Here is a 27,313-nt window from a genome sequence, read left to right as displayed (position 1 = left end):
TTTTTTCCTGGTCCCAAGGAGACAAGAAGGAACTGAATGATGGGCCGTGTAATAACCATATGTCCAAAGGGACAGTAGCAGAGAAGAAGATCAGCCGGGACAGACAAAGCATATACCAAGAAGTAACAGGTGCAGGAAAAAAAAAAGACCTCTGGACCTAAGAAGAAAGAAAAAAAAATCTAGAGAGGAAGGAAGGGAGAGAGAGAGAGAGAGAGAGAGAGAGAGAGAGAGATATGGTGGGAGGGCCAGGAGGAAGGAAGAAAGGGGAAGGGAAGAAACAAAAAGAAATAAAAGATTTTTCAATTTAATTCTGTGCATAAATGAAAGGGAAGAATGGTCACTATTGAGACCTAAATTAGTGGGCTAGAAGATCAAATGGAGAAAATATCTCAAAGCACAGGGCAAAGGTAAAAGGGAATAGAAATAATGAGAGAAGAAGCTTCTAAAAGACTTGAGGATAGATTCAAGAGGCTTCATATACAATATGAACAAATCTGAATCGAGAAAAAGTCACATAAGAAGGAAAGGCAATAATTAAACACATAAATTGAGAAATTTTTCTTGGGCCAGGGAGTCTATAGATTGAAAGGGTTCTCCAAATTCCAGGCTGAATTGATAAATGCATGCACACACATACACTTAGGAGTATCCTGGTAAGATGCCTGAGCTCTAAGGAAAAAAAGAAAATTTAACAAGCTCCCACATGTTGCCCTATTATAAAGAAAATAAGTCAGACCTTTTATGTGTATCACCAACATCTAGAAGTTAGCAGAATAACATTTACAGACTTCAGGTTGAAAATAACTTCACCTCAAGAATTCCATGACCAGCTCAGACATCATTCAGTCATCATAGTGAAAGAAAGATACATGCAGATATGTAAGAAGAGGTTAGCACCTATGTTTCCCCACTAAAGAAAATACTTCAGAAAGGGCTCAGCCAAACAGCAGATTCGCCCTAACACAGTCCACGATGATGAAGAAGGAAGGAAACGGTAGTGAGTAACAAAATTCAGAATAAGTCAGTAGGAAGACAGATACTGATAACCACAGACTGAGAATATGTAAGGTGTTAAAATAAAAAAAACAAGTGGGGACCAGCCTCAAAAATTCCCTGAGCAAACAAAACCAGTTTAGTCATACAACAAGGCTTAATTTAGCTTATTTTGCAATACTACCTTGACCTGGGTCGTTTTTTGCTTATGTCTCTGGAAATCATGAGCAAAACCTAAACTGTTACCCAAGGTTAATATGAGGTGACCTATCATTTAAGGAAATACTAGTATTAGAGCCAATCGATATGAAGAAGAAACAGTCACTGATCTCCCACTATATACCTGAGCCTCATTCTATATTTTGTCTTGAGTGCTCCCAGTTTGCAAATTGTTTTTTTGGTGTTTGCATGATAAATGTTCATTAATTACTACTTCAGTGATTCATTAGTTTTACTTTTGTTATTTCGGAACTCTTTACATTTATGGTGTCAGAAGCAGGACCCAAAGAAGACCCCCAACAAGGCTGACGCTGATACATTGAGCTCACTGCTTTCTTGCTGATCCTAGGGTTTCAGGGTAAACCTCTCTTGGATCTGAGCACCACGCTTTTTGCATTGAGCTCTCTGACTGCGTTGTGCATACCCATATTTTGTTTAGTAAGTCACCCTATTCTGTTAAAAGGGGGAAAACATGATTTTCTATGTTTTGGAACAGCTGTTAGAAAACAGGGCTCCTCATAATTAATCTAAACTAATCTAAATCTAAACAGAGAATCTGAAAGCAAAGATGGGTTCTGTCTGATCTGGACCAGGGTCTTGTGCCTTTTTGGAAAATGGGCAAAGTTTCAGAATTACAGTAGCCACTTTGGAGCCACTTTAACTCAGATAAGTCTACCTTAGGGAGTAGCCTTAAAAAATAGAATTCAGAACCTCTCAGAAACAGAACAAATTATTTGGCATGAAGAAGCTTCTAAAAGACAAAAAGACTCCAATAACAACTCCAAAAAAGATCTTTACAGCATGCAAATGAAAACATCAGTAAAAAACTTTGGCCATCTGAGCAGGTAAACTTAACTTAGTCTATCTACCAGAAACACAATTTGGATCCAACTATTATTTTGAGTTTTGTACCGGTGACATGGGTCAAAATTTTAAAACAAGAGCAACCGGATCTCTGTGTCTGTATGATTATTATGTGTATGTATGTATGTTATAGATATGTGATATTTTTCTACTTCTGGGTGGTATTGTCAAAATTAATTTAAACATTTACATTTAATTGGCTCAAAGGAAATGAAGCATTCAAATAAGTCAAGTGTGCTCTCAAATATGAAAACTAACCCAAATATTTTTCAAGGTCATATGATCTACAGTAATCTTTGATATGTAAAAGCGAATTTAAGTTTATTGGCTTAATAGAAACAGACATGTCTTCAGAGTAATCAATATTAAGTGTAGTACAAACATATAACTTTTACTACCTGTGTTACTAGTCAAATAACCTTATGCTATCTCTATGTCTTCAAAATTTCTCAACAAGAAAAATAACTTAAGATGATGGGTGGTTAACTGTTTAATATCTAATCCAAGCATAATTGTTAAAAGCAAGTAATTTAAATAAATGTAAATAATATGAGTTTATATTGTTAAACTCAATCATGGATATTCATTAATTATCTAAATCATTTCCACGTAAGGTAAACATTAAATGCTAAAAATAAGTTTATCTACTTTTGGCAAGACAAAAGGTATTTGGGTCTCAGTAAACATGTTTTGTGCTACACTGAAAATTTTACTATAAGGAAGAATATAACGCTAGAAATTATGAAAGGTATACATTTGCTAACCTACTACAGGATGCTAATATATGATAGCTCACAATTGCCTCCTTCATAGTTTTCACTGGAAATCACAGATTACTAATAGGTAACATTTATAATCAATATGTAATAATAAAACTACTAGAAATAATAAGGGTGAAAGAAAATGACTATATATGAAAAACAGATGAGGAAAATAGAATGTGTTTTTTGGATAAGGAAAGGTATGAAGGATGTGAGCTTTTTGTTTTGTTTTGCTTTTGTTTTTGGTAAGGGAAAAAAGAAAGTAATTTTCTCTTAAAGTAAAAATTATTTTTACTGAATAAGAAAGAAAAAGATAGGAAAGAAACCTAAGTGGATTTAGAAGTTGTAGAAGGTTTGTGAAAAAGGAATCTTCAGAAATAAATTTTAGTGTGGTCAAGTTAAGACAATGAATTTATTTAAGATAAAGAGAAAAGAAAGGAGATTTTAATATCCAAAGTGCACAGGTACAAAGTTAGAATTTGGATTTCTGTTAAAATCACAAAATTTTTTAGATTATTGGTCTCCTCTTAATAAGAAATAAAGGTTCCTTGTCTTTAATGTAGTCTGCTAGAAAACTAAGATTCTGTGTTTTGTCTTTATCAAGTCTGATTACTTAGGAAAACTGAGTTTTCTCTATTAAAAGAGCTGTATTTTCAACAACTTTGTAATATTTTTATATGTGTTAAATTTCATGGGAAGCTTTATCAAAAAAGCGGTACTAAATTTTCTGAAGGGTATATTTATATGAAATGTCTATAATCTGACATGCCCTAGCATAATGTAAATAGTCACAATTTTTGAATGTATGTCATGGAAATAAACAAGTTTGCTTGTAAATTGCATCATTTTGTGTGTGTGTACTCTCACTAGATTTTTACCCATGGCTATCTTTAAGTTTTTTGGAAGTAATTTACAAACAAGTTATTTTTTTACTGTGATGCTTTTGCAAAAGTGTTCCTGCAAAAATGCTTCATCTTTAAAGAGATCCATAGAGAGGACCCTAACAAGTATTCTAAAATGCATGTTTCATAACACTGAACTGGGTAAGAATTTCTAACATCTTAATGGAAAATGGATTGATCCAAAAAGCTGCAAACCCAAGATCAAGCAAAACAAGAATTAATTACATAAGACTAAATGAACTGATGAAGATTATTATAATTTTTATGACTTTCTTTAGAATATTGCTGGTTCCTTAATGTTTTCTTTTCCAGGTGTAAAGGGTCCCTTTTTCTCTTCTCTTTATAAAGTTTTCAGTAACTTATAGAAATTAGTAAAGTGTACCTTTGAAACAAAGGTTGAAACATTTATCATTTTCTCCTTACCTGATCCCACCAAAATTCATAAACCCTTATTAAATATTCTTATTTTTCATGATAATATGTGTATTTACAAAAGCTCAATAAGAATCTGTTCTCCTTGTAATAGGACACAATTAGACAAGTCCTTAGGAGACTTTAACAGCCCAATCTGAGATTCCTTATGAAAGGTTCCAGCAAAGCAGATTTTAAAAGGCCTGTATGGTCAATCACTATTCTTGCTGCATTATATAAATAATTAGGCCAAATTTATTGAAACTAGACTTAATTTGCAAACAAATTAGTCTTGTGTGGTTATCCTTTGATAGAAATGGGGATGTTAATAGAAAAATTATGTTTCAGGAAAACACCTTTGTGAGTAACAAATTCTACTACTATTAATTGTCTTTTAGGTTTTGCTTTCCACCTGTAAGTGGGATGAGATCCTAAATTCTTCTAGTTTCCTCCAATATTTGGTTAGAACTCTCCAAATTCACATTTTCAATTTTCTCCTTCTCTTTTGACTTGACATCACTTTGAAACTAAAATTGCCCAATTCCTAAAGCCTTGAAAGTTAAAGCTGGGCAACCCGATAAAAACTTCAGAGAATTACAACAGCTCCTGCATGGACAATTCTCATGGACAATCTTTCTGGCCACTCAGAAAGATCACCAGAGACATCCCATGGCCACTCCTTGCCCTCAGTCCATCTGAAGATCCTAAGAACCCGACATCCAGAAATCTTTTTTTAGGCTTTTTTAAAAATTAAGATATGATTGATATACACTCTTATCAAGGTTTCACATGAAAAATACAATGTGGTTACTACATTTACTCATATTATCAAGTCCCCACCCATACCCCAATGCTGTCACTGTCCATCAGTGTAGTAAGATACCACAGATCCACTATTTGCCTTCTCTGTGCTACACTGTTCTCCCCGTGATCCCCCACACCACGTGTACTAAACATAATACCTCTCAATTCCCTTATCCCTCCCTCCCCACCCACCCTCCCACAACCCTCCCTCCCCTTTGGTAACCACTAGTTCATTCTTGGAGTCTCTGAGTCTGCTGCTATTTTGTTCGTTCAGTTTTGCCTCATTGTTATACTCCACAAATGAGGGAAATCATTTGGCATTTGTCTTTCTCTGCCTGGCTTATTTCACTGAGCATAATACCCTCTAGCTCCATCCATGTTGTCACAAATGGTAGGATTTGTTTTCTTCTTATGGCTGAATAGTATTCCATTGTGTATATGTACCACATCTTCTTTAGCCATTCATCTACTGATGGACACTTAGGCTGCTTTCATGTCTTGGCTATTGTAAAAAGTGCTGCGATAAACATAGGAGTGCATATGTCTTTTTGAATCTGAGAAGTTATATTCTTTGGGTAAATTCCAAAGAGTGGGATTGCCGGCTCAAACGGTATTTCTATTTTTAGTTTTTTGAGGAACCTCCATATCGCTTTCAACAATGGTTGAACTAGCTTACATTCCCACCAGCAGTGTAGGAGGGTTCCCCTTTCTCTACATCCTCGCCAGCATTTGTTCTTAGTCTTTTCGATGCTGACCATCCTTACTGGTGTGAGGTGGTATCACATTGTAGTTTTTGTTTGCATTTCTCTGATGATTTGTGATGTGGAGCATCTTTTCATGTGTCTGTTGGCCATCTGAATTTCTTCTTTAGAGAACTGTCTCTTCATATCCTCTGCCCATTTGTTAATTGGGTTATTTGCTTTTTGGGCATTGAGGTGTGTAAGTTCTTTATATATTTTGGATGTTAACCCCTTGTTGGATATGTCATTTACAATTATATTCTCCCACACTGTAGGATGCCTTTTAATTCTGTTGATGGTGGCCTTTGCCGTACAGGAACTTTTTAGTTTGATGTAGTCCCATGAGTTCATTTTTGTTTTTGTTTCCCTTGCTTGAGGAGATGCATTCAGAAAGAAGTTGCTCATGCTTATATTCAGAAGATGTTTGCCTACGTTATCTTCTAAGAGTTTTATGGTTTTATGGCTTACATTCAAGTGTTCAATCCATTTTGAGCTTACTTTTGTGTATGGGGTTAAACAATAATCCAGTTTCATTCTCTTGCATATACCTGTCCAGTTTTGCCAACACCAGCTGTTAAAGAGGCTATCATTTCCCCACTGTATATCCATGGCTCCTTTATCGTATATTAATTGACCATATATGGTTCGGTTTATATCACAGCTCTCTAGTCTGTTCCATTGGTCTATGGGTCTGTTCTTATGCCAGTACCAAATTGTCCTGATTACTGTGGCTTTGTAGTAGAGCTTGAAGTTGGGGAGCGTAATGCCCCCAGCATTATTCTTCCTTCTCAGGATTGCTTTGGCTATTCAAGGCCTTTTGTGGTTCCATATGAATTTTAGAATGATTTTCTCTAGTTCATTGAAGAATGCTGTTGGTATTTTGATAGGAATTGCATTGAATCACAAGATCTCTTTAGGCAGGATGGCTATTTTGACAATATTAATTCTTCCTAGCCAAGAGCATGGGATGAGTTTCCATTTATTGGTATCTTCTTTAATTTCTCTTAAGAGTGTCTTGTAGTTTTCAGGGTATAGGTCTTTCACTTCCTTGGTTAGGTTTATTCCTAGGTATTTTATTCTTTTTGATGCAGTTGTGAATGGAATTATTTTCCTGATTTCTCTTTCTGCTAGTTCATCATTAGTGTATGCCACAGATTTCTGTGTGTTAACTTTGTATCCTGCAACTTTGCTGAATTCAGATATTAGATCTAGTAGTTTTGGATTGGAGTCTTTAGGGTTTTTTATGTACAATATCATGTCATCTGCAAACAGGGACAGTTTAACTTCTTCCTTGCCAATCTGGATGTCTTTTATTTCTTTGTGTTGTCCAATTGCCGTGGCTAGGACCTCCAGTACTATGTTGAATAGAAGTGAGGAAAGTGGGCATCCTTCTCTTATTTCTGATCTTAAAGGAAAAGCTTTCAGCTTCTCGCTGTTAAGTATTATGTTGGCTGTGGGTTTGTCATATATGGCCTTTATTATGTTGAGGTACTTGCCCTCTATACCCATTTTGTTGAGAGTTTTTATCATGGATATTGAATTTTGCCAAATACTTTTTCAGCATCTATGGAGATGTTCATGTGGTTTTTGTCCTTCTTTTTGCTGATGTGGTGGATGACATTGATGGATTTTCGAATGTTGTACCATCCTTGCATCCCTGGGATGAATCCTACTTGATCATGATGGATGATCTTTTTGATGTATTTTTGAATTCGGTGTGCTAATATTTTGTTGAGTATTTTTGCATCTATATTCATTGGGGATATTGGTCTGTTATTTTCTTTGTTTGTTGGGTCTTTGCCTGGTTTTGGTATTAGAGTGATGCTGGCCTCATAGAATGAGTTTGGAAGTATTACCTCTTCTTCTACTCTTTAGAAACTTTAAAGAGAATGGGTATTAAGTCCTCACTAAACGTTTGATAAAATTCAGCAGTGAAGCCATCTTGTCCAGGAGTTTTGTTCTTAGGTAGTTTTTTGATTACCAGTTCAATTTCATTGCTGGTAATTGGTCTGTTCAGATTTTCTGTTTCTTCCTTGGTCAACCTTGGAAGGTTGTCTTTTTCTAGAAAGTTGTCCATTTCTTCTAGGTTATCCGGTTTGTTAGCATATAATTTTTCATAGTATTCTATAATAATACTTTGTATTTCTGTTGTGTCTGCAGTGATTTTTCCTTTCTCATTTCTGATTCTGTTTATGTGTATAGACTCTCTTTTTTTCTTGGTAAGTCTGGCTAGGGGTTTATCTATTTTGTTTATTTTCTCTTGCTTTCATTGATTCTATTGTTTTATTCTCCTCAATTTTATTTATTTCTGCTCTAATCTTTAGTATGTCTCTCCTTCTACTGACTTTGGGTCTCATTTGTTCTTCTTTTCCTAGTTTCATTAATTGTGAGTTTAGAGTGCTTATATGGGATTATTGCAGTATACTTTCCTTTTAGCATGGCCTTGGCTGCGTCCAACAGATTTTGCGGTGTTGAATTATTGTTGTCATTTGTCTCCATAAATTGCTTGATCTCTGTTTTTATTTGGTCATTGATCCATTGGTTATTTAGAAGCATGTTGTGAAGCTTCCATGTGTTTGTGGGATTTTTCATTTTCTTTGCGTAATTTATTTCTAGTTTCATACCTTTGTGGTCTGAGAAACTGGTTGGTAAAATTTCAATCTTTTTTTAATTTACTGAGGCTCTTTTTGTGACAGAGTATATGATCTATTCTTGAAAATGTTCCATGTGCACTTGAAAAGAATGTGTATTCTCCTGCTTTTGGGTGTAGAGTTCTGTAGATGTCTATTAGGTCCATCTGTTCTAATGTGTTTTTCAGTGCCTCTGTCTCCTTACTTATTTTCTGTCTTGTTGATCTGTTCTTCAGAGTGAGTGGTATGTTGAAGTCTCCTAGAATGAGTGCATTGCATTCTATTTCCCCTTTTAATTCAGTTAGTATTTGTTTCACATATGTAGGTGCCCCTGTGTTGAGAGTATAGATATTTATAACGGTTATATCTTCTTGTTGAATTGACCCTTTTATCATTACGTAATGTACTTCTTTGTCGCTTGTGACTTTCTTTGTTTTGAAGTCTATTTTGTCTGATACAGGTACTGCAACTCCTAGTTTTTTCTATTAGCTGCATGAAATATCTTTCTCCATCCCTTCACTTTGTGTATGTCTTTGGGTTTAAAGTGAGTCTCTTGTAGGCATCATATAGATGGGTCTTGTTTTCTTATCCATTCAGTGACTCTATGTCTTTTCATTGGTGCATTCAGTTCATTTACATTTAAGGTGATTATCGATAGGTATGTACTTATTGCCATTGCAGACTTCAGACTCGTGGTTATCAAAGGTTCAAGGTTATCTTCCTTACTATCTAAGAGTCTAACTTAACTCACTTAATATGCTATTATAAGCACAATCTAAGGGTTCTTTTCTTTTTCTCCTCCTTTTTCTTCCTCCTTCATCCTTTATATATTAGGTATCATATTCTGTACTCTTTGTCTATCCCTTGATTGACCTTGGGGATGGTTAATTTAATTTTGCATATGCTTAGTAATTAGCTCTTGTACTTTCTTTACTGTGGTTTTATTATCTCTGGTGACAGCTATTAAACCTTAGAAACACTTCCATCTATACCAGTCCCTCCAAAATAGACTGTAGAGATGGTTTGTGGGAGTTAAATTCTCTCAGCTTTTGCTTATCAGGAAATTGTTTAATCCCTCCTTCAAATTTAAATGATAATCTTGCCAGATAAAGTAATCTTGGTTCCAAGCCCTTCTGCTTCATTGCATTAAATACATCATGCCACTCCCTTCTGGCCTGTAAGGTTTCTCCTGAGAAGTCTGATGTCAGCCTGATGGGCTTTCCTTTGTATGTGATCTTATTTCTCTCTCTGGCTGCTTTTAATAGTCTGTCCTTATCCTTGATCTTTGACATTTTAATTACTATGTCTTGGTTTTGTCTTCCTTGGGTCCCTTGTGTTGGGAGACCTGTGGATCTCCATGGCCTGAGAGACTATGTCCTTCCCCAGATTGGGGAAGTTTTCAGCAATTACCTCTTCAAAGACATTTTCTATCCCTTTCTCTCTCTCTTCTTCTTCTGTTACCACTATAATGCGAATATTGTTCCATTTGGATTGGTGATATAGTTCTCTCAATATTCTTTCATTCTTAGAGATCCTTTTTTCTCTCTGTGCCTCAGCTTCTTTGTATTCCTCTTCTCTAGTTTCTATTTCATTTATCGTCTCCTCCACTATATCCAATCTGCTTGTAATACCCTCCATTGTGCGCTTCAATGATTGGATCTCTGACCAGAATTCATTCCTGAGTTCTTGAATATCTTTCCGTACCTCCATTAGCATGTTAATGATTTTTATTTTGAACTCCCTTTCAGGAAGAGTCATGAGGTCTATGTCATCTTTCTTAGGGGTTATATTAATTTTACTCTGTGCCAGGTTCCTTTGGCGTTTCGTATTTGTATATGGCGCCCTCTAGTGTCCAGAAGCTCTACTCTCTGGAGTTGCTCAGCCCCTGAAGCAATGTTGGGGGTCACAGGGGTTTGGGATTGGTGCCTGGGGGGAGTAAAGAGCTGTTTCCTGCTTCCCAGCTGCTATGCCTGTCTCCACTGCCTGAACCAGTGGGACGATCACACAGGTATAAGCTTTTGTCCCAGAGCAGCTGGATATGGATCCCTGCTTTCCCCAAGTGGCTGGAATCTCAGTCTCTCCAGGAATTCTACCTGTCTTAGCTTTCCAACCCTGTAATCACGAGAGTATCATGAAAGCACCATGAAATGTAGGTTTGTGCTCCCAGAGCAGATATCTGGAGCTAGGTGTTCAGCAGTCCCAGGCCTCCTCTCCCTCCCTGCTCAGTTTCTCTTCCTCCCACCAGTGAGCTGGCGTGGGGGAAGGGCTTGGGTCCCACTGGGCCACAGTTTTGGTACGTTACCCTGTTCCATAAGGTCTCCTCTTTTCTCCAGGTGTGTGCAGTCTGATGCAGCCCTCTTTCCTGTTGCTCTCTCAGGATTAGTTGTATTAATTATATTTTTGTATTATATGCGGTTTTAGGAGGAAGCTTCTGTCTCACCACCTCTCATGCCGCCATCTTTAATCTTTCCACCTTACATCTAGAAATCTTAACTGGCTGGTCTCCAAATTCAGAAACTGAATTTACAATTTGCTTCAACTATTAACCTTTGTTTATTTGTTTCCATAGAAATGCCTCTCATTAAATTATCTGACTGCTCACATTGTATAGAGGCCTGGTTAGGAGAAAATTCATCTGCAAATGTACTTCCTGGAATAAAATATCCCCTATACATCCTCTCCTAAATAATCATGAGGATATGTTTGCTAATACAGCATGTTGTGCCTATGTAAATGACTTTTTAAATGAATGACAGCCCATTTGAGTTATTTACTTCGTTAAATCTTGCCTCCTGGGAATGTCTGCTCCAGGGACTCTTTCAATCCTTGGCTGTTGTTCTCCCTGTAGTCATCACATTAACCTCTCTAAAGCACTGCATACTCTGGAGGGTTTTAAATGCCTGTTGCCAACCACTCATATGCTGAATGGTATCCACTAAGATCAGACAACTGAATGGAATCAATAATAAACACACAAATAATAAGGCCTTCCAGCCTGACAACTCAATTAATAGAAATTGCAAATATGTGAATCTTTGGCCTGACTATATTGACAGTGGAAAACAAGAGTAATGCTATACAATTGGTCATATCCTCAGCCTGCTAAGAGAGTGACCAAAAGAGAAAAATTGTTAAAATCAACAGCAATAGAGACCAGCCTTGAAAATTCCCTGAGCAAACAAAACCAGTTTACTCATACAAACAAGACTTAATTTAGCTTATTTTGCAATACTAACTTGACCTGGGTCATTTCTTGCTTATGCCACTGGATATCATAAGCAAAACTAAAATTGTGTCCCAAGGTTGATATGAGGTTACTACTTCCCAAATTGCTATCATTTAAGAAAATTCTAATATTATAACCAAACACACTGTGCAGAATGAACAGTCAATGCTCTCTCACTATGTAAGTTGCTTTATAAGCACATACCCTGGAGCTCTCACTGCATGTTTTTGTTTGAGTGTTCCCAGTTTGCAAACTATCTTTTCAGTGTGTGCATAACAAACTTTTACTAATTTCCATTCAGTGATGCATTGGTTTTACTTCTATAACTGATCAAGTTTTGACAAAGTGTGTTTATCAAAGAACATAATAGCTAAATATATGACAAAAAATGATAAACACAAGAGGAACTTGATAAAACAATTATAGTAGAAGACTTTAATACTTTATTTCAGAGTTGGACAAATGTGGTATATAGGAAATCTGGAATGATATAGGAATTGAATAATACAATCAATAAACTTAATTTAATAGCCGTGTATAGAATCTTAATATACTTCAAAGAACAAAACTTTTTCTGGTATTCATAGGATATTTATAAAAGCCACTTATATTTGACCACAAAGAAAACCTTAAAAGATTCTAAAATCTACATTCTCTGATCTTTTTCCATTAAAGTTGAAAATAAATACTGTAAGGTTAACAACTATCCATACACAGAGTAAATCAAACCAAAGTGTCTATGAAGCAATGAAAAAGAGAACTTCTTAAAACTAAATGTCACAGTGAAAACTGTACTTAGAAGAAATATATACCTTAAATGTTTTCATTATTAAAGAAACTACTATAAAAAATAAAGTTAGTTTTTAATCTTAAAAATTTAGAAAAAAGAGCAACAAAGTAAATCAAAAGAAATAAGGAAGAGAGAGTTAATCAAGATTAAAGCTAAATTGAATGCAATAGAAAAGAAGTAGAAAGTATAAACAAATATAAAAGCCCTCCTTTGCAAAAGATAAATAAGATCTGGCCTGATTCAGAAAAAAAAAACTGAAAAAAAGTAGATAAAATTAAAAATTCTCAGAAATGACAAGTAGAGGAGAAATTAAAAATACTACAAAAGAAATATATGGCAACAAACTGGAACCTAAGGAAAATGGGTGATTTCCTAGTAAAAACACAAATTTCCAAAATGGATCCTGAAATAAGGAAAATATAAATAGACCACTTAGCATAGAAAAGCTTGAAATGGTACTTAAAAGCCTTTCATTAGAGAAGACCCCAGGATTACATGGGTTCATAGCTGAGTGTTAGTTAACCCTTAGACAATTCTGATGTCATTTTAAATGGTCAAGGCCTAGAGGAAAAAAATGGGACTCTCCTCAATTCGTTTTAAGATTTAATATCAAAGCATGTTATAGTTGACATATTTCCTCTAATCTAATGATTATAAAATTCACATTTTTTTACATAACAAAATACTTTCTTAGCACTTAGAATTTTTATTTTGAATTTACCGAAAGCACTGATTTAAGCTTATTTTAAAAGATTGCTTATCTTCTATCACTCTTGTGAACTCATGGAAAACATCTTCATACTCGTACTCAAGCTCTTCTGAGTCACTCTTCAATTCAAAGCTGCTGATGTCTGTGTTTTTCCATACACTATTGTCCTCTACGCCATCCAAAGCATTGGTAATACCGCCTTTCCTGAAAGGAGGGTCCATTATTGTCTTGTTTTTATCCCAAACTGCTGACATTCACTTGGCAGGTCTTGCTCTTGCTGCAGGTGCCAATGGAAGGCTTCAGACAAGCCCACACAGGTGCAGGCAACGACAGCTATGTCATGACTTCGGCCTGACTGACAGCAATTGTCAGCTGCTTCCTGACTTCAGAGATACGAAAACATGAAAAATACATAGCACCAAATTGGTGAAAAATAGTACAAAAACAGAAAACTATAGACTCACATATGGAATGTGAGTGCAAGCATTCCAGATAAGTCACAGGTGCAAGCATTCTAGATAAATTATTAGCAACCAGAATCCTGCAATATATCAAAAGAATAATGACTGAACACAGACTCTCAAGTCTTAGGAGTAGTAGGGTAATTAACAGGAAGAGAAATTGAGTGAAGGTGGTCAAGCCCTGACTGGAACAGTACTGGTGTCACTTTATTAGAAAAAAAGTACTTGACCAGGAGCCCTGAGACCTGAGTTACAATCCTAGTTCACTTTATATCTATGGGGATTGGACCAGTATGTGCCAGTCCCTGGGTCTCAGTGTCCTCAAGAAAAGGAGGACATACCCAAGGTCCTTTTTGCTCTGATATCCTGGAAGTCCATGAGGCTAGGACAGTGTCTCATCCACCAAGAATCCAGTCCAGGGTTTGTACAGGACTTTGTGCAAGTCAAACCCTCAGTCACTCAGAAAACTGGTCACACTGCCCAATAAATCCTTCTTCTCTTTAATTTCACACAACTGTGCAGTCTAATCACAACTCATATGGAAAGAAAAAATTACCAGGTTCCCTTCCCCAACTTATTCCAGACAAATATGCATGTCCTGGCTCCGTTCTGAACCCCTATAAAATCCTCAGAAGGACCTCTGTACAATAGCCTTCAGTAAGAGTCACAAGACCAGGCCTTGAACTTGTTTTTACTACCCCCTCAGAGCTTTCTCACACACTCACTCTATCTTCCTGAAGCTTCTTATTCTCCTCTTGATACTTCTTTTATGAATTTATATATACTTATATACTTATTTATTGTGCAAAAATATACAAAACATAAAACTTATCATTTTAACCATTTTAGGTGTACAGTTCAGTACCATTAAATACATTCACATCATTGCATAACCTATTAACTTTTTACATTAAAAAAAATTACCACATGCCATTAGTACAAATTCAAATAGCACCTAAAGGTATCAAATATAAAATGATAGTCTCCCAGTCATTGATTCCAAAGGAAGTCACTCAAGTTTTTTGTGGATCCTCCCAACAATATTGTCAGTCTGTATCAGTGTATACATTTTATACAGTAAAAACTTTCAAAATACTTACATAAGCAGTTTTTTATTTTTAAGGGTTGATGTACATTGTGCTACCCCTTGCTTTTTTCATGTAACAAAATATCATGTCAACGCATAAGAGTTCTACCTCAATCTTGTTGTTTTTAAATGTGTGATTATGAGATAATTGATTTACCCAGTACCCTATTGAGAGCATCATGTTCCTAGTTTTTTGTTACTAGTTTTTTCTTGTTGTTTCTGTTGCTTTGTTAGTACAAATAAAGCTGCAATTACCATTTTTGTATATATGATTATCATACATTAGCTACTATACTATATCTATAGTTTCACTTCCTAACTGGAATTGCAAGATCAAAGGGGATGTGCATGTAACTGGTTTATTTTAAGACTCTCTTCTTGGTAAAGTATAAATGTGAAGTGGTTTTGTTTTTCCACTCATGGCTTTCAACATAACATAGTTGGGCTCTTAAGGGAATCTTGAGCAGATTCTATAACTTTCCAATCCATTTAAAACTTCAGAGCTGATTCAAAGTTCTCCCTTGAGAGACTCAGAGGGACTCCTTCAATGATAGAAACAGAGATGGGGGAAAAGGCAAGCACCTGACTTTAAACATCTCTTGCTGGCTGTGCTGCTTCTCTGGCTAACCCAGGCCGATGAGTGATGTTATTTGTGTGGCAGGCATTCAGATTGTGAGTTCTCTGAAGGTGTCTTGGGAGGCCTCCCGCTCTGTTGCACAGTTCCCTGACATGCACCATGCGGCTCTAGTTCAGCCTCTTGTACTCCCCACCTTAGCTTCTATCACTGGTGTTCTTCATTTCACAGCTGTTGTTCTCTGATTGGGTGATCTTCTTGGATGGAGTACCAGCAAGATAATTCAAGCCCAGATACCTTTTGTAGGGTCCCCTCAATCCATAGGACGGTCAGGTGTCCTTGCCACACTAGATCACGGGAAGCTGGCTGCTGTGTGCTTTCTCCAGCTCTTCTCCCCATATCAGATAAGCACAGGGGAAAACAAACCTGTCTCCGTTAGGGCAAGATATGTCTACCTGCCTTTCCTGCTGGCATCCCTAATCTTTATTAGTGATTACCTTGGCATTCCCACTCACCTGGACTCAGGGAAGGGAAAGCATCCCTCCCTCCTTCCCCCAGAGAAGAAGAGGAAAGCCTCTCACCGTGACCACTGTGGTCTTTTCTCACAAGACCAACACTGACCATTCCTCCCCATTCTTCTAACATTGATTTAGCATGTTGTTAGAGTGCTGTTGATAGTAGTCATGCCAGTTCTGCTTCCTTCCAGAAGCCTTAGGGAAGTGTTTGACCCCATCTCAAGGCACTCAGTTGATGGCTGTCTTGAAAATGTATACATATCTAGGTTTTCTTATTTAGTGGCTTTTGGTGTCACCTTTGGATTTTAAATATAATTCAGGACCAGAAAAGTCTCTTTCAATTTCTTGTTACATGCGTTTAGCTACTCCCAAATTACTCTCCAAAAGTAACAGCATCAACAGCATATGGGACTGCCTTCCATGGGTTTGCCCCAGCCCTCCCTAACACCCCTTCCAATCTCTCTGCAGACCACTTTCTGCAGAACCAAACCTCTCAGTTTACTTTGTGTTCTGCAGGAGCAGGAAGAACATGAAACGAAACGCAGAGCTCCAATCCCCCTGCTATCATATGGTTACTTCTTAGGTAGACGTTGGATTATTACATGTGGAAATGCTTGACCTTTAATAATTAGCCACAGAATGATGTCTTGCTTCTGCCAGTCCAAGAGCAGGTACTACCAGAAGGCAGTGGTTTATTGTGAATAGGGGGCCGGGAGGGTGGAGGAGAAACGAGCATTCCTCGAGGCCAGTGTTGAGGTGCTTAGAGAGAGACCCTAGCACAGTGTACAATAACATATTTGGCTGGCCTTTGTTGCTGGGTCCTGGGAGGTAACCTCTAAAGTCTTCGGGATTTTCTGAGTGACCAGAGTGTCTGTTATTCATGGTCAGCCCTCAGAAAATACCTAGAGTTTATGCTAATGAAGTAACTCAGGATGGGGACTAGCCATGCCAGAAAGACGAACCATATGATTAGAGAGTTGGGGTTTTACAGGATGGGTTATGTGGCTCAACCTCAGGAAGGAGAAGGGTCTGGAGACTGAGTGGGCAGTGATTCAATCAATCATGCCTACATAATGAAACCCCAATAAAATTCTGCATACCAAAGCCAGTAAGCTTTCCTATGCATTGCATATTATCACACATTGACACACCAGCCAGGAAGTCAATGTGTCCTTGAGGATGATGGAAACTTTACTTTTGAGGTCCTCCCAACATTGTCCTGCATGTCTCTTCCTCTAACTGGTTTTGATTTGTATCTTTTTGCTCTAATAAAACAGTAATTTTAAGTATAGTATTTCTTGAATTCTGTGAGTCATTGTAGAGCATTATCAAACCTGAGAGGACAGTAGGAACCCCTAAATTTGCAGCCAGCAGGTTAGAATGTAGCTGGGAGCCCCTGAACTCTTAACTCATGTCTGAAGTGAGGGCAGTCCATTGAAGGACTGTGTCCTTAACCAGTGAAGTTTGACCTAACTCTTTGTAGTCAGTGTCAGAACTCATACAGGGAGAGAGAATATTTAGGTAAAAGTTGAAACTATGAAGTCCAGTTACTCTTTCTGTTGTGAAAAATCTACTTCCATGCCATAAAGAGTCTAGAAAATTAATTTCCATCAGTTCTTCAGTTCATTATTGAAGAGTCAAACAGCCCTGTAGCTTAGCAAATAGATTATCCACCTGCAATGTCTTATCCTAGCTCTGCTCTGAAGACTGGGCCCCATGGGCTACTTCTACAGTCCAGGGGAAGAGAACAGTAGGTTCATAAAGTACTATAAATTATTCAACTTTGTGTCCTTTTCTGAGAAACTACAACAGTACTTCCCTATGATAGATACTCAAAATACTAATAGTAGTAGTTATAATAATAATAATTTAATGAAGCTCAGGAAGGTCCTATATGATGGCTAAAGATGGTGGCTTGAGAATCATCCATCTTATGGGTTAAAAATGAATAGACTGGGCCAAAACGATGAAGACGGAAAGGAGATGCGATAAAAGTTTGTGAAATCATGAAAGATGTGTCCAAGGTAAGCAGAGAATGCTTACTCTCCATTAAATGTCAAAGTATTTAAATCTTAAAGCAGGAAAATTTAATACAGGCAGTATATGCAGTGGGTATATGGACTGAGAGAATCTATTACTCAATGAAATGGTGCAAGTTAAAAATATCAAAAGGATTTAAAGGAAACTCAAGAGGGACAAACCAATATCAATTATGCTTAAGAAAAATTAAACACTTAGGGGATTTATCATAATTCCGAGGTCATGGAACAGGGCCAAGCATTCATACAATATGTGCTGAGGATTCACTCCAAAAGTAGAACCCTCAGTCTAATGGTTAATGGGGATGACTCAGTCTCATTTCCCAAAAGGAGGGGACCCATTACATCAGATGCTCAGTTCAGCCTGTTTAGGATTCTCTGGGGCTCATCCAATTGTCAGGTCATGCTGGAACTCTTGGTCCTGCCCTCGAATATCAGTTTATACACCCCAGAAGAAATCATATCAGTTTTCCCTATTGGGTCCCCAGCAAACTTCCATTTCCACTGGCACTCTCACTTACTCTGGTGGGAAGGGAAACTGGACACGTTTTGGCAATTTGTCATTACTTATTGAGGAGTCCAGCTTCAGGTCAAAATCCTATGTATGAAATTTCAGACCCAGTCATAGGAAATTACAAGGATTTGCCCTGTAGGCCTCCTGGGGAGCAGCCGCCCTCTCCACACCAGACCTGATGCACTGCCACTGCACTGCAATTTTCTGGAGGGAGTTGCAGTCAAGTATTCAGCCCTTCTTTTCCCCACCCTCACCAGCTATGTTTGTATATATATCTACATTCCTCATCTAGCTGCCATCACTAAGAGCCCTCCTTACTGGGGACCTTGGCTGAGTCACTTTTTTCCACTCTGACCCAGTACCTTTCCACTACTCTACCTTCCCTCTCTCTCCCTCCCCTGGTCCATGGGTCCAAAAGAGGCAGGGCTTCTTGACAGTGAGTTGACCCCCCCAATGTACTGCATTCACATGAAAAGTTTCCAAAATATGTACATTAACAACCTCAATGCCCAGAGATAAGGATTGTACAAATAAATTTTGGTGCATCCATAAGCTATAATACTATGTAGATATTTAAAAAAATGATAATGGTGATAAATGAAAAATGCTTATTATAGGTGGTTCAAAGAAGCATGTACTCTATATTTGCATTCATGTTAAAAAATATGCAGAAATTATAGTTACCAATGGTTACCTTCACAACATTATCAATGGTTATTTCTGGGTGGTGAGAGAATGCATGTTTTATTTTCTTGCTTTTTTCTATTTTCTAGTCTAGGATGACCATGTATTATTTTTGAAACAAGGAAAAACATGCACACCTCTTGAATGAGCAATTTTATAACTAGGGATTATCTTAAGAGAATAACTTTAATGTGCAAAGGTTTAGCTAAGTAATGTTTATTGAAAAGTTATAATAGTGAAAATCTAGAAATAACTCATTTCTAGTGTTACAAAGTTTCTTTAATGTTAATATATTCATAATTTATAATATTAGGCAAGTAAATTAAATATTTAATGACCTGAGAAGAGGTTCATAATATATTAATAGGTTAAAATAAAAAAGCAGTTTATAGAACAGTGCATTTCCACACCTTTTGACCCGAAAATTCCACTTCTAGGGAAAAAAAGAAACAAATGTAAATATCAGGACTGTGTCATTTTAGTGAAAAATTAGAAGCTACACAAATTTTATCAATGGAGAATGCTAAAACAAACAATGGCACATTCATATAAGGTACTACTAAGTAACTGTAAAAATAATGAAATAAATTCCTATGAGCTAACATGAAAAACATCATGATATATTCTTAAGTGAAAATATACCTGTATGGAGGGATTATGAAGTACATTCTAAATTCTATATCTCTATTTTGTTTTAATAGCCTTATGATAAGCATCTATAAGTTTTATAATCAGAATAAAAAGACTTTCAAAAACATTTAATATGATATACATATGTGCAGAGTATGAAATCTAAAAGAATATTTTTCAAAATGTTGACAGTGGTTATTTCTAGGTTGCTGAGATTAGAGCTGATTTTTATTTTGTTATTTTTGATATTTAATAGTAAAGATTTTTACAATAAATATGTTATTTTATAATATAAAAATTGAAACTACTTTAAATTTTAGGACTTTCATTTAGTTCTCACTCCTAATGATCCTAAATGCCCTGCCCAGGGCTTGCCCTTAGCTCCTAGGTTCCCACTGTGGGAACTTCTCAGAGACAGAGGCAGCTTAGTTAAAAGCAAAAAAGACAAAGAAGCCCATTCACAAAGCCACATATTTTATGATTCCATTTGATTGGAAGCCCAGAATAGGGAAATTTATTTATATAGGAAATAGATTAGTGGTTGTTTAGGGCTTAGGGGTGGCAGAGAGGGGAAAGAGGGCTAGTGGGTGATAGACAGTTAAAGGGAATAGGGTTTCTTCCTTTTTTTAAAAAAAGTCTTGTATTTTATTTTTTAAAGATAATATATGCTACGCATTCTCTATAAATATAACGGTCTCACAGAATTTTATATTTCAAGAAAGCTCAACAATGATCAGAGCCATACTTTTTTATCATTCCCATTTTTCAGAAGAGGAAACAGAAATCAGAGAACATGTAGAGTGTGTTGGTCACATGGCTCACAAGTGGAGGCAAGATGTTTGTCTGCTGCCGCAGTCCATGCCCTTTCTGCACTAGCTGCTGGGGATGGGCTAGAAACCATCTTTCCTCCCTCCATAAAAAAAATTGTCATAAAACATATATATAACAAGATTTACCACTTTAACTATTTTTAAGCGTAGCTTTCTGTGCATTTGGCACATTCACATTGCCGTGCAACCATCATCACCATCCCTCTCCAGAATGTTTTCATCTTCCCCAACTGAAAATCTACACCCATTAAACACTAACTCCCCATTCTTCCCTCCTCTCCCTCCAACCCCTGGTGAACAGCATTCTACTTCTGTCCTTATGGATTTGACTACTCTAGGTTCCTTCTATAAGTGGAATCAGCAGTATTTGTCATTTTGTGACTGGCTTATTTCATTAGCATAATGTCCTCAGGTTAGTCCAGGTTATAGCATGAGTCAGACTTTCATTCCTTTTTAAGGCTGAGTAATATTCCATTGTATGTAAATACCATATTTTGTTTATCAGTTCATCTGGTGATGGATGTTTGGGTTGCCTCTACCTTTTGCCTGTTGAGTATAATGCTGCTATGAACATAGGTATACAAATACCTGTTCAAGTCCCTGCTTTCAATTCTTTTGGGCATACCCAGAACTGGAATTGCTGGATCATGTGGTAATTACAAATTTTATTCTCACCAGTTGGTGTTTCTTTTTGAGATATTGAAATTACCCTAAAATTGACTGTGGCGATGACTTCACATATCTGTGAATACACTAAAAACTACTGAATTATAAAATAAATGGATGAATTGTATGTTATTTGAATAAATAAACTTTTTTTTTTAAGCAAAAATGACATTTGCTTAAGAGCACTAAGGCTGAGCCCCTCTTGACATCCATCCTCAAGAAGGCTGGACAACGAGCAAGCTTCCCAACCTCAAGAGACTGGCAGTTTGTGTCAAATGTGCTGGATTCTAGTTTCAGGGTGTCTGGTGATCACTAAAACTCTCCCTCTGGCTGCGTGGAGCCACAGTGCATTAAACATCTGGTGACAAAAGTGGGTTGGAGAATGTCCATTTTATTAATTTAATTATTCTTAATAGTTTACTTCTGTTTCCCACAGGTGTTCCCCTCTGTATCTTGTTCCTGCCTATCTCGTGGAACTCACTGTCTAACAAGTGAGGCCGAGGAGACAGTTCCCTGCTAAGTCTCATAATGGCAACCCTTTCCAATGGCTTCCCATCATCCCAGGAAGCAGCAACAAAAGATGTCTCTTACCTTTTAAAGGCTTGCTGGGGAATTGAAAAGTTGAGCTAAGAGTCATTTAGGTGCATTACTGTAACAAGAAATAAAAAAATGACCTAACAATAATCTACTAATTACTGTGACTCAGTGCCTCTGGTTCACACAAGACCAGTACCCACACATGTAAGGACCAGAAGTCTTCCCACTCACTTTATAGGAAATTATTTACTTGTGTTTCTGAGGCAGTTTTTGCCCGCTGTGCTATTGGAATTCTGGAGGCAGCTGCCTGTCTCATTCAAAGATGCTGATGCTGCTTTTACTTCTCGGGAAGGGTTTCTTCTCATTGGCATCATCTTTACGTTTTTAAGGCATGTGCCTAGTGTTCATGTGAATAGTCATTTCATCTCTCTGGACTTCTTTCTTCATTCCTAAAATGAGAAATTGAACTGGTATACCTCCAAGGTCTTTATAGTTCTGTGACGGTATACTGAGTAAATTATAGACAAAAGTATTTTTTTGGGGGGACATTTTATTTTTCTTAGGGAGGTTTGCCTCTACAAGGACCATTTTTGTTCTCTACTGACATGTAACCATTAGACTCTACTGCCTCTCATTATGTCAGCAAATGAGAAACCACGCAATCTAGTTTCAATATACCTATCCAGTTATCTGTCATTGTTCTCCTAAAAGACCCCTCGTGTTCTATCAAAACAGACTGCTTGCCTTGATTCCTGCCTCCAAGCACATGCTCATGCTCCTTCCTCTACCTGGAGCATCTTTCCCTATCACTGTCCCTTGAGATCGTACCCTTCTTAGATGAGGTCAAGTTCCCTTTTCTCTGTGAAGATTTCTCTGCATGGTCCTTGAATGCAGAAACCATAGCATATTTCTATATCCTCAGCATCTGTCACAAAACCTTAAGTCAGAAAATGATTTCAAAATATTTGATGATAATATTCTCATTTGAATTGTTATTTGTGTAAATGTCTTATCTGCACTACAAAACCACAAATTTCTTGAGGGCAGGAACCACATATATAATTCTTTGACTCCCTCATAGCTGCCAGCAATGTACTGTCCAAAGTGAATCCCAATAACTAGAGTTTGAGAATTGGAATCATATCCCTATTGCCCCTGAGTTCTAAAGTATAGAAATGGCAATGCAACAATCAGGCAATAGTCCCAGTATCAGCTTTTTTTTTTTGTATCATTAATATAAAATCACATGGGCAACATTGTGGTTACTAGATTCCCCCCACTATCAAGTCCCCACCACATACCCCATTACACTCACTGTCCATCAGCATAGTAAAATGCTATAAAGTCACTACTTGTCATCTCTGTGCTATACTGCCTTCCCCGTGCCCATGCTATATTATGTGTGCTAATCATAATTCTCCTTATTCCCCTTTGCCCTCCCTTCCTACCCATCCTCCCCAGTCCCTTTCCCTTTGGTAACTGTTAGTCCATTCTTGGGTTCTGTGAGTCTGCTGCTGTTTTGTCCCTTCAGTTTTTGCTTTGTTCTTATGCTCCACAGATAAGTGAAATCATTTGGTACTTGTCTTTCTCCACCTGGCTTATTTCACTAAGCATAACCAGTATCAGCTTTTTACGGTAATGCTGGATTGGAGAATACAACCAGATTAGAGGCAAAATGGTATCTTATGCCTCCCCGTATTGAACTTGGCCACCAAATACAGACAGAACTTGTACAACCCCAGCCCACCTATAGGAGCAGGTGCTGTTCCAGCTAATCTACTGTACAAAGAGAAAAATGCATATCTTCTGTGGGTAGCATCATTCCAAAAGAAAGTCAAGGAAGGGCTTGGCCATGTGAATGCAATGATATTTTTCCTAAAACAATCATACAAACCATCCTACTTGCTTAAGAAACAAGTGGGAGCTGAAATCAAGAATGCTTATAGCTTTTTCCCTAACACTTCTGAGAAAGCAAAGAACTATGTTTTGGACCAAGATAAGAAAATGAGGAAAACAAGAAGTTGGTATCCCTTCACATCTGTTTACTATTTGTTGAAAAAATAATAACAAAAGAATAAACGCCATTCTGACAATAGTGCATTCTTAGAATGTGTCATTCACAAACTACTTCTGGTACCTTCTAGATACCTGTATAAACTTGGAGCCAGCTTTTGGAGTCTGAGGCCACAGGGAGCATCAGGAATGTGAGTTGGATACTGAATCTCAATGCCCAGTGTTACTAGTTGGTTAAAGAGGGTGAGGTCTGGGGAGTCCAGTTGCTTTCAAGTCAATTTCAAGGTAAAACTTCTGGAGCTTTATTTTGAATGAACATCTCTTCAAAAATGAAGGAGAAATTCAGTCATTTCAAGAAGAGGAAAACTGAGGGAGGAGGTGGCTAGAAGACCTGACCCACAGCAAATGCTAAAGGGAGTCTTTCATGCTGAAATAAAAGGACACTAGACAGTAACTAGAATCCAGGCTAAAGAGCACTGGTAAACATAACTGCATAAGTTACTATATAAGAGATATAAATGTGTACTTCATTTGCAACTCTTCTTCTATCTGATTAAAAAGACAACTCTATAAAGCGAGAAGTTAATTATAAACCTGAGCTGATGGATTTATAATGTAAAAGATAATGCAGGTAATATTTGTGTGCAAATAATAGCACAGAGGAGGGAGAGGGACATGGAGCTATTCTGGAGCAAAATTTATATAAGCTATTGAAATTGATATTACTCCAAATTAGATTATTTTAGATTCAGATGTTTAATTACAATTCAGATGTTGCCCAGAGCAACAATTTAGAAAATAGCTAAATTTTTATGACTAAAAGGGATTAAGGACAATCATTTTAAGACACTCCCAACTTAAAAGTCAAGATTCAAGTTTCTGGGATGGGGAGTCCATTTGTTCGAGTGTGGGTAATGCCCACTATCATAGTCAGAAGAGTGGGGTGCCAAGATTAGCAGACTTCTAGAATTGCATGGGAGGGACAGCAAGAGGCATTTTCCCAAAGGAGTAGATTTGTGGCAGAAAAAAATAAATGATGACCACTAAATGTGTTAACAATTTGTTAACCAGAAATCTGATTAATCAAAATGGTCTATTTAATGTGACTCTGCCCAATAATAATATATAGTACATAAAATATATATGCACATAAAAATATACTACAAACACAAGTATATTTGTGAATGGGGCAATGTAGATTTACAGTGACTAAGTATGGAATGAAGGAGTAGGATGGCATATCAGAATCTGGAATAAGTTGTGAAATACTGAAATAGAAGATTGGTTGCCCAAGGAAGTTTGAAACTGCAAACGCTATTTTCGTTTCTTAAGTGCTGTATTGACTCTCATTAAAAGGCATGTGAAATTAACTTGATGTCAGCTTGAATAAATTGTAATTGGTTTAAAAAATGCCAAACAAAGCTAAGAGATAAATGAGATTGGGGAAAGTACTTGCCATCCATTCAACACAGTATAGAGTTACTATCTATAATATACAAAAAATTCTTACATATTGAAAAGAAAAAGACCAGTAACTCAAAGTGTATATGAATAAGCAATTTACAGAACAGAAAATCCAAAGAGGAAAAAGAGAAAACATGAGCAGCTTCATTAGTTGTCAGTGAAATACAAATTAAAAGAACACCCCACCACTATTCACATATTGGAATGGCTAATATTACACAGAGCAAATTGTTACAGCCTTTTAGAAGGCAATCTATTATCATTTTAAATAGACCCATCTCCTATCTAGGACTCAATCCCTCAGAAATTAAAGTTCCAGGGCATTTGGATACACATATAAGGATGTTTATTGAAACAGGGATGGCACTGGCAATTTTTTTAAAAAAGAGCTTGAACGTCATAAATAGGGGAACTTGAATCAATTCAATACATCCAAAACATCGTGCAACCTCTAAAATAAAAGAATTAGAGCAATACTAGTTGAATTGGATTTTTATGACTTATTGTTTAATGAGAAAAGCAAGAAGCAGAGAAGTATATGTGCTGTAACTTATTTTGTAAAATAAGAATAAGATAACATGTATACATATATATGGGTGTATATATATATATATAAAGTTATGCTAACATGCTTAACTTTTTAAATAGTTGAGAGTGAGGGAGAATAGTGAGGGGGAGAGGTCAGGTAAGAAAAGACAAGACTAGAAAAGAGGGTGTCTCAAAGAAAACAGCCTACATGAAATGATTCCATGTGGGTATATATGGATGGGCATATACATAAAGAGATTCATGGAAATATGATCACTGAAACATCAACAGTGGTTATTTCAGGGTGTGGGGGTTTATTTCCTCCTTTATAGTTTTATGTATATGAATTTTTACAATAATACAGTTTATACACAACCAAAGAATGGTTATTCATTTTAAAATGTGTGTGTGGCCAATTGCCACGGGGGATGAAGATGAGTCAGAAACATACCTTGCCTTGCAGGCCCTGACAGTCAGTGGGGAGACAGGAGGACACAGCCAGCTGCAACAGAAGCACAGCATGCTGGGAAAGAGAGATTAACTGACCTCACAGATCTGACTGGGAAAATCTGGAAGAACTTCATTAAAGGAGAAGGCATTCGAGTTGGATCTCGAAAGCTTGGGAGCACTTCAACAGGTAAAAGATGGGGAGAAATCCAGGGTAAAGGAATAGAATGAACAAAATAAACAGGGCCATTAAAAAAAACCCAGGGTGTAATAATGGCAATTGGCCCAGCTTTAGTAACTGGAACACAGGTGTTGATTGAACAGAAGGTTGGAAAGGTAAGCTCCACCAATTGTGAAAGTGGTTGAAACTGTATTCCAGTTGCTGAGGGGAGTTACCGCAGGTTTGTGTGGAGGGGGGCGGGGAGTGGGGAGAATGTTTTGTTTTGGCAGAAGAGTGACATTCTTGGGTCTGTGCTGGAGGTGGGGAGATACAGGAGGCATGAAACCGAGTTAGGAAACGATTAAAATGATTCAGCCCAAGGTAATCAAAGTCTAACAAGAGCAGCAATGTGGGAATGCAGAGGAGGGGAGAGATTCCAGAAACATATCTGAGGTAAACAGCGGAGGCCTTGATGGAAGATCCTGGCAACTGAGGGGGTGGGAATTGGAGGTGGGAACCACATTCAAAGAATGATTCCAATATCTTGCAGAATACAGACGGGATGGTTAAGATAATTTGTTAAGGGCATAGAGAAATGCTCAGCTATAATAAAAGCCCCACAGAGACCACAAGGTCCAATCTTCATTCTAGAACCACAGAACCCAAGATCTGATTCTGACTCTGAAGTCAGGTGTCCTCAGGAAAAGATGACCCCACCAGCCTTCTTAACTAGAGCAGTAGGGAAGGGGCAGGATCAAATCCCTCCCCTCTGTTTCTGCATGTTCCCAGGGAATGAGGGGTCTGGACGGAGTCCGGGGTAAAATCTCACATACAATTTTTGCCCTTGGGAATCCCAGCTTTTTGCTCACTGGCTTGAGAGAACCCTTGGCTATCCTTCTTTCTTCCTTTTATTTTTCCTTCAGTAGAATCTTTTCCGTGAGAAGACTTCTTTAGGGTAACAATCGTGTGTAAGACATCCCAGAATGCCACTACCGTCCAGTTGGAGAGGGAGAAGCCCCACGTGGCTTTCCTCTCCTATCCCTTCGTCAGCAGAAGGTTTTCTCAAAGCAGTCGTAAAAAGGTGGGATTTTCCAACCAGCATAAAAAAGTGTGAG

General features: G+C 37.3%; 2 protein-coding genes across 2 annotated transcripts in view; both read left to right on the top strand.

Moving 5' to 3' along the window:
• Positions 1–21,701, top strand: part of LRRC58 (leucine rich repeat containing 58) — a 46,104-nt gene extending 24,403 nt beyond the window's left edge. The window contains exon 5 of the mRNA XM_057503043.1: positions 21,486–21,701. Within this exon, the coding sequence (XP_057359026.1) occupies positions 21,486–21,544 (59 nt within the window). The 3' untranslated portion in view covers positions 21,545–21,701. The remainder of the gene's footprint in view (positions 1–21,485) is intronic.
• A 4,361-nt stretch (positions 21,702–26,062) lies between these two features.
• Positions 26,063–27,313, top strand: part of GPR156 (G protein-coupled receptor 156) — a 95,639-nt gene continuing 94,388 nt past the window's right edge. Inside the window, exon 1 of the mRNA XM_057503033.1 lies at positions 26,063–26,228. The gene's annotated coding sequence lies outside the window, so the exon portion shown is untranslated. The remainder of the gene's footprint in view (positions 26,229–27,313) is intronic.

Source organism: Manis pentadactyla, chromosome 1, assembly GCF_030020395.1.
Source record: "Manis pentadactyla isolate mManPen7 chromosome 1, mManPen7.hap1, whole genome shotgun sequence".
Classification (NCBI taxonomy): domain Eukaryota; kingdom Metazoa; phylum Chordata; class Mammalia; order Pholidota; family Manidae; genus Manis; species Manis pentadactyla.
The sequence above is the reverse complement of the archived record's forward strand: the minus strand, read 5'-3'. Positions and strand labels throughout refer to the sequence as shown.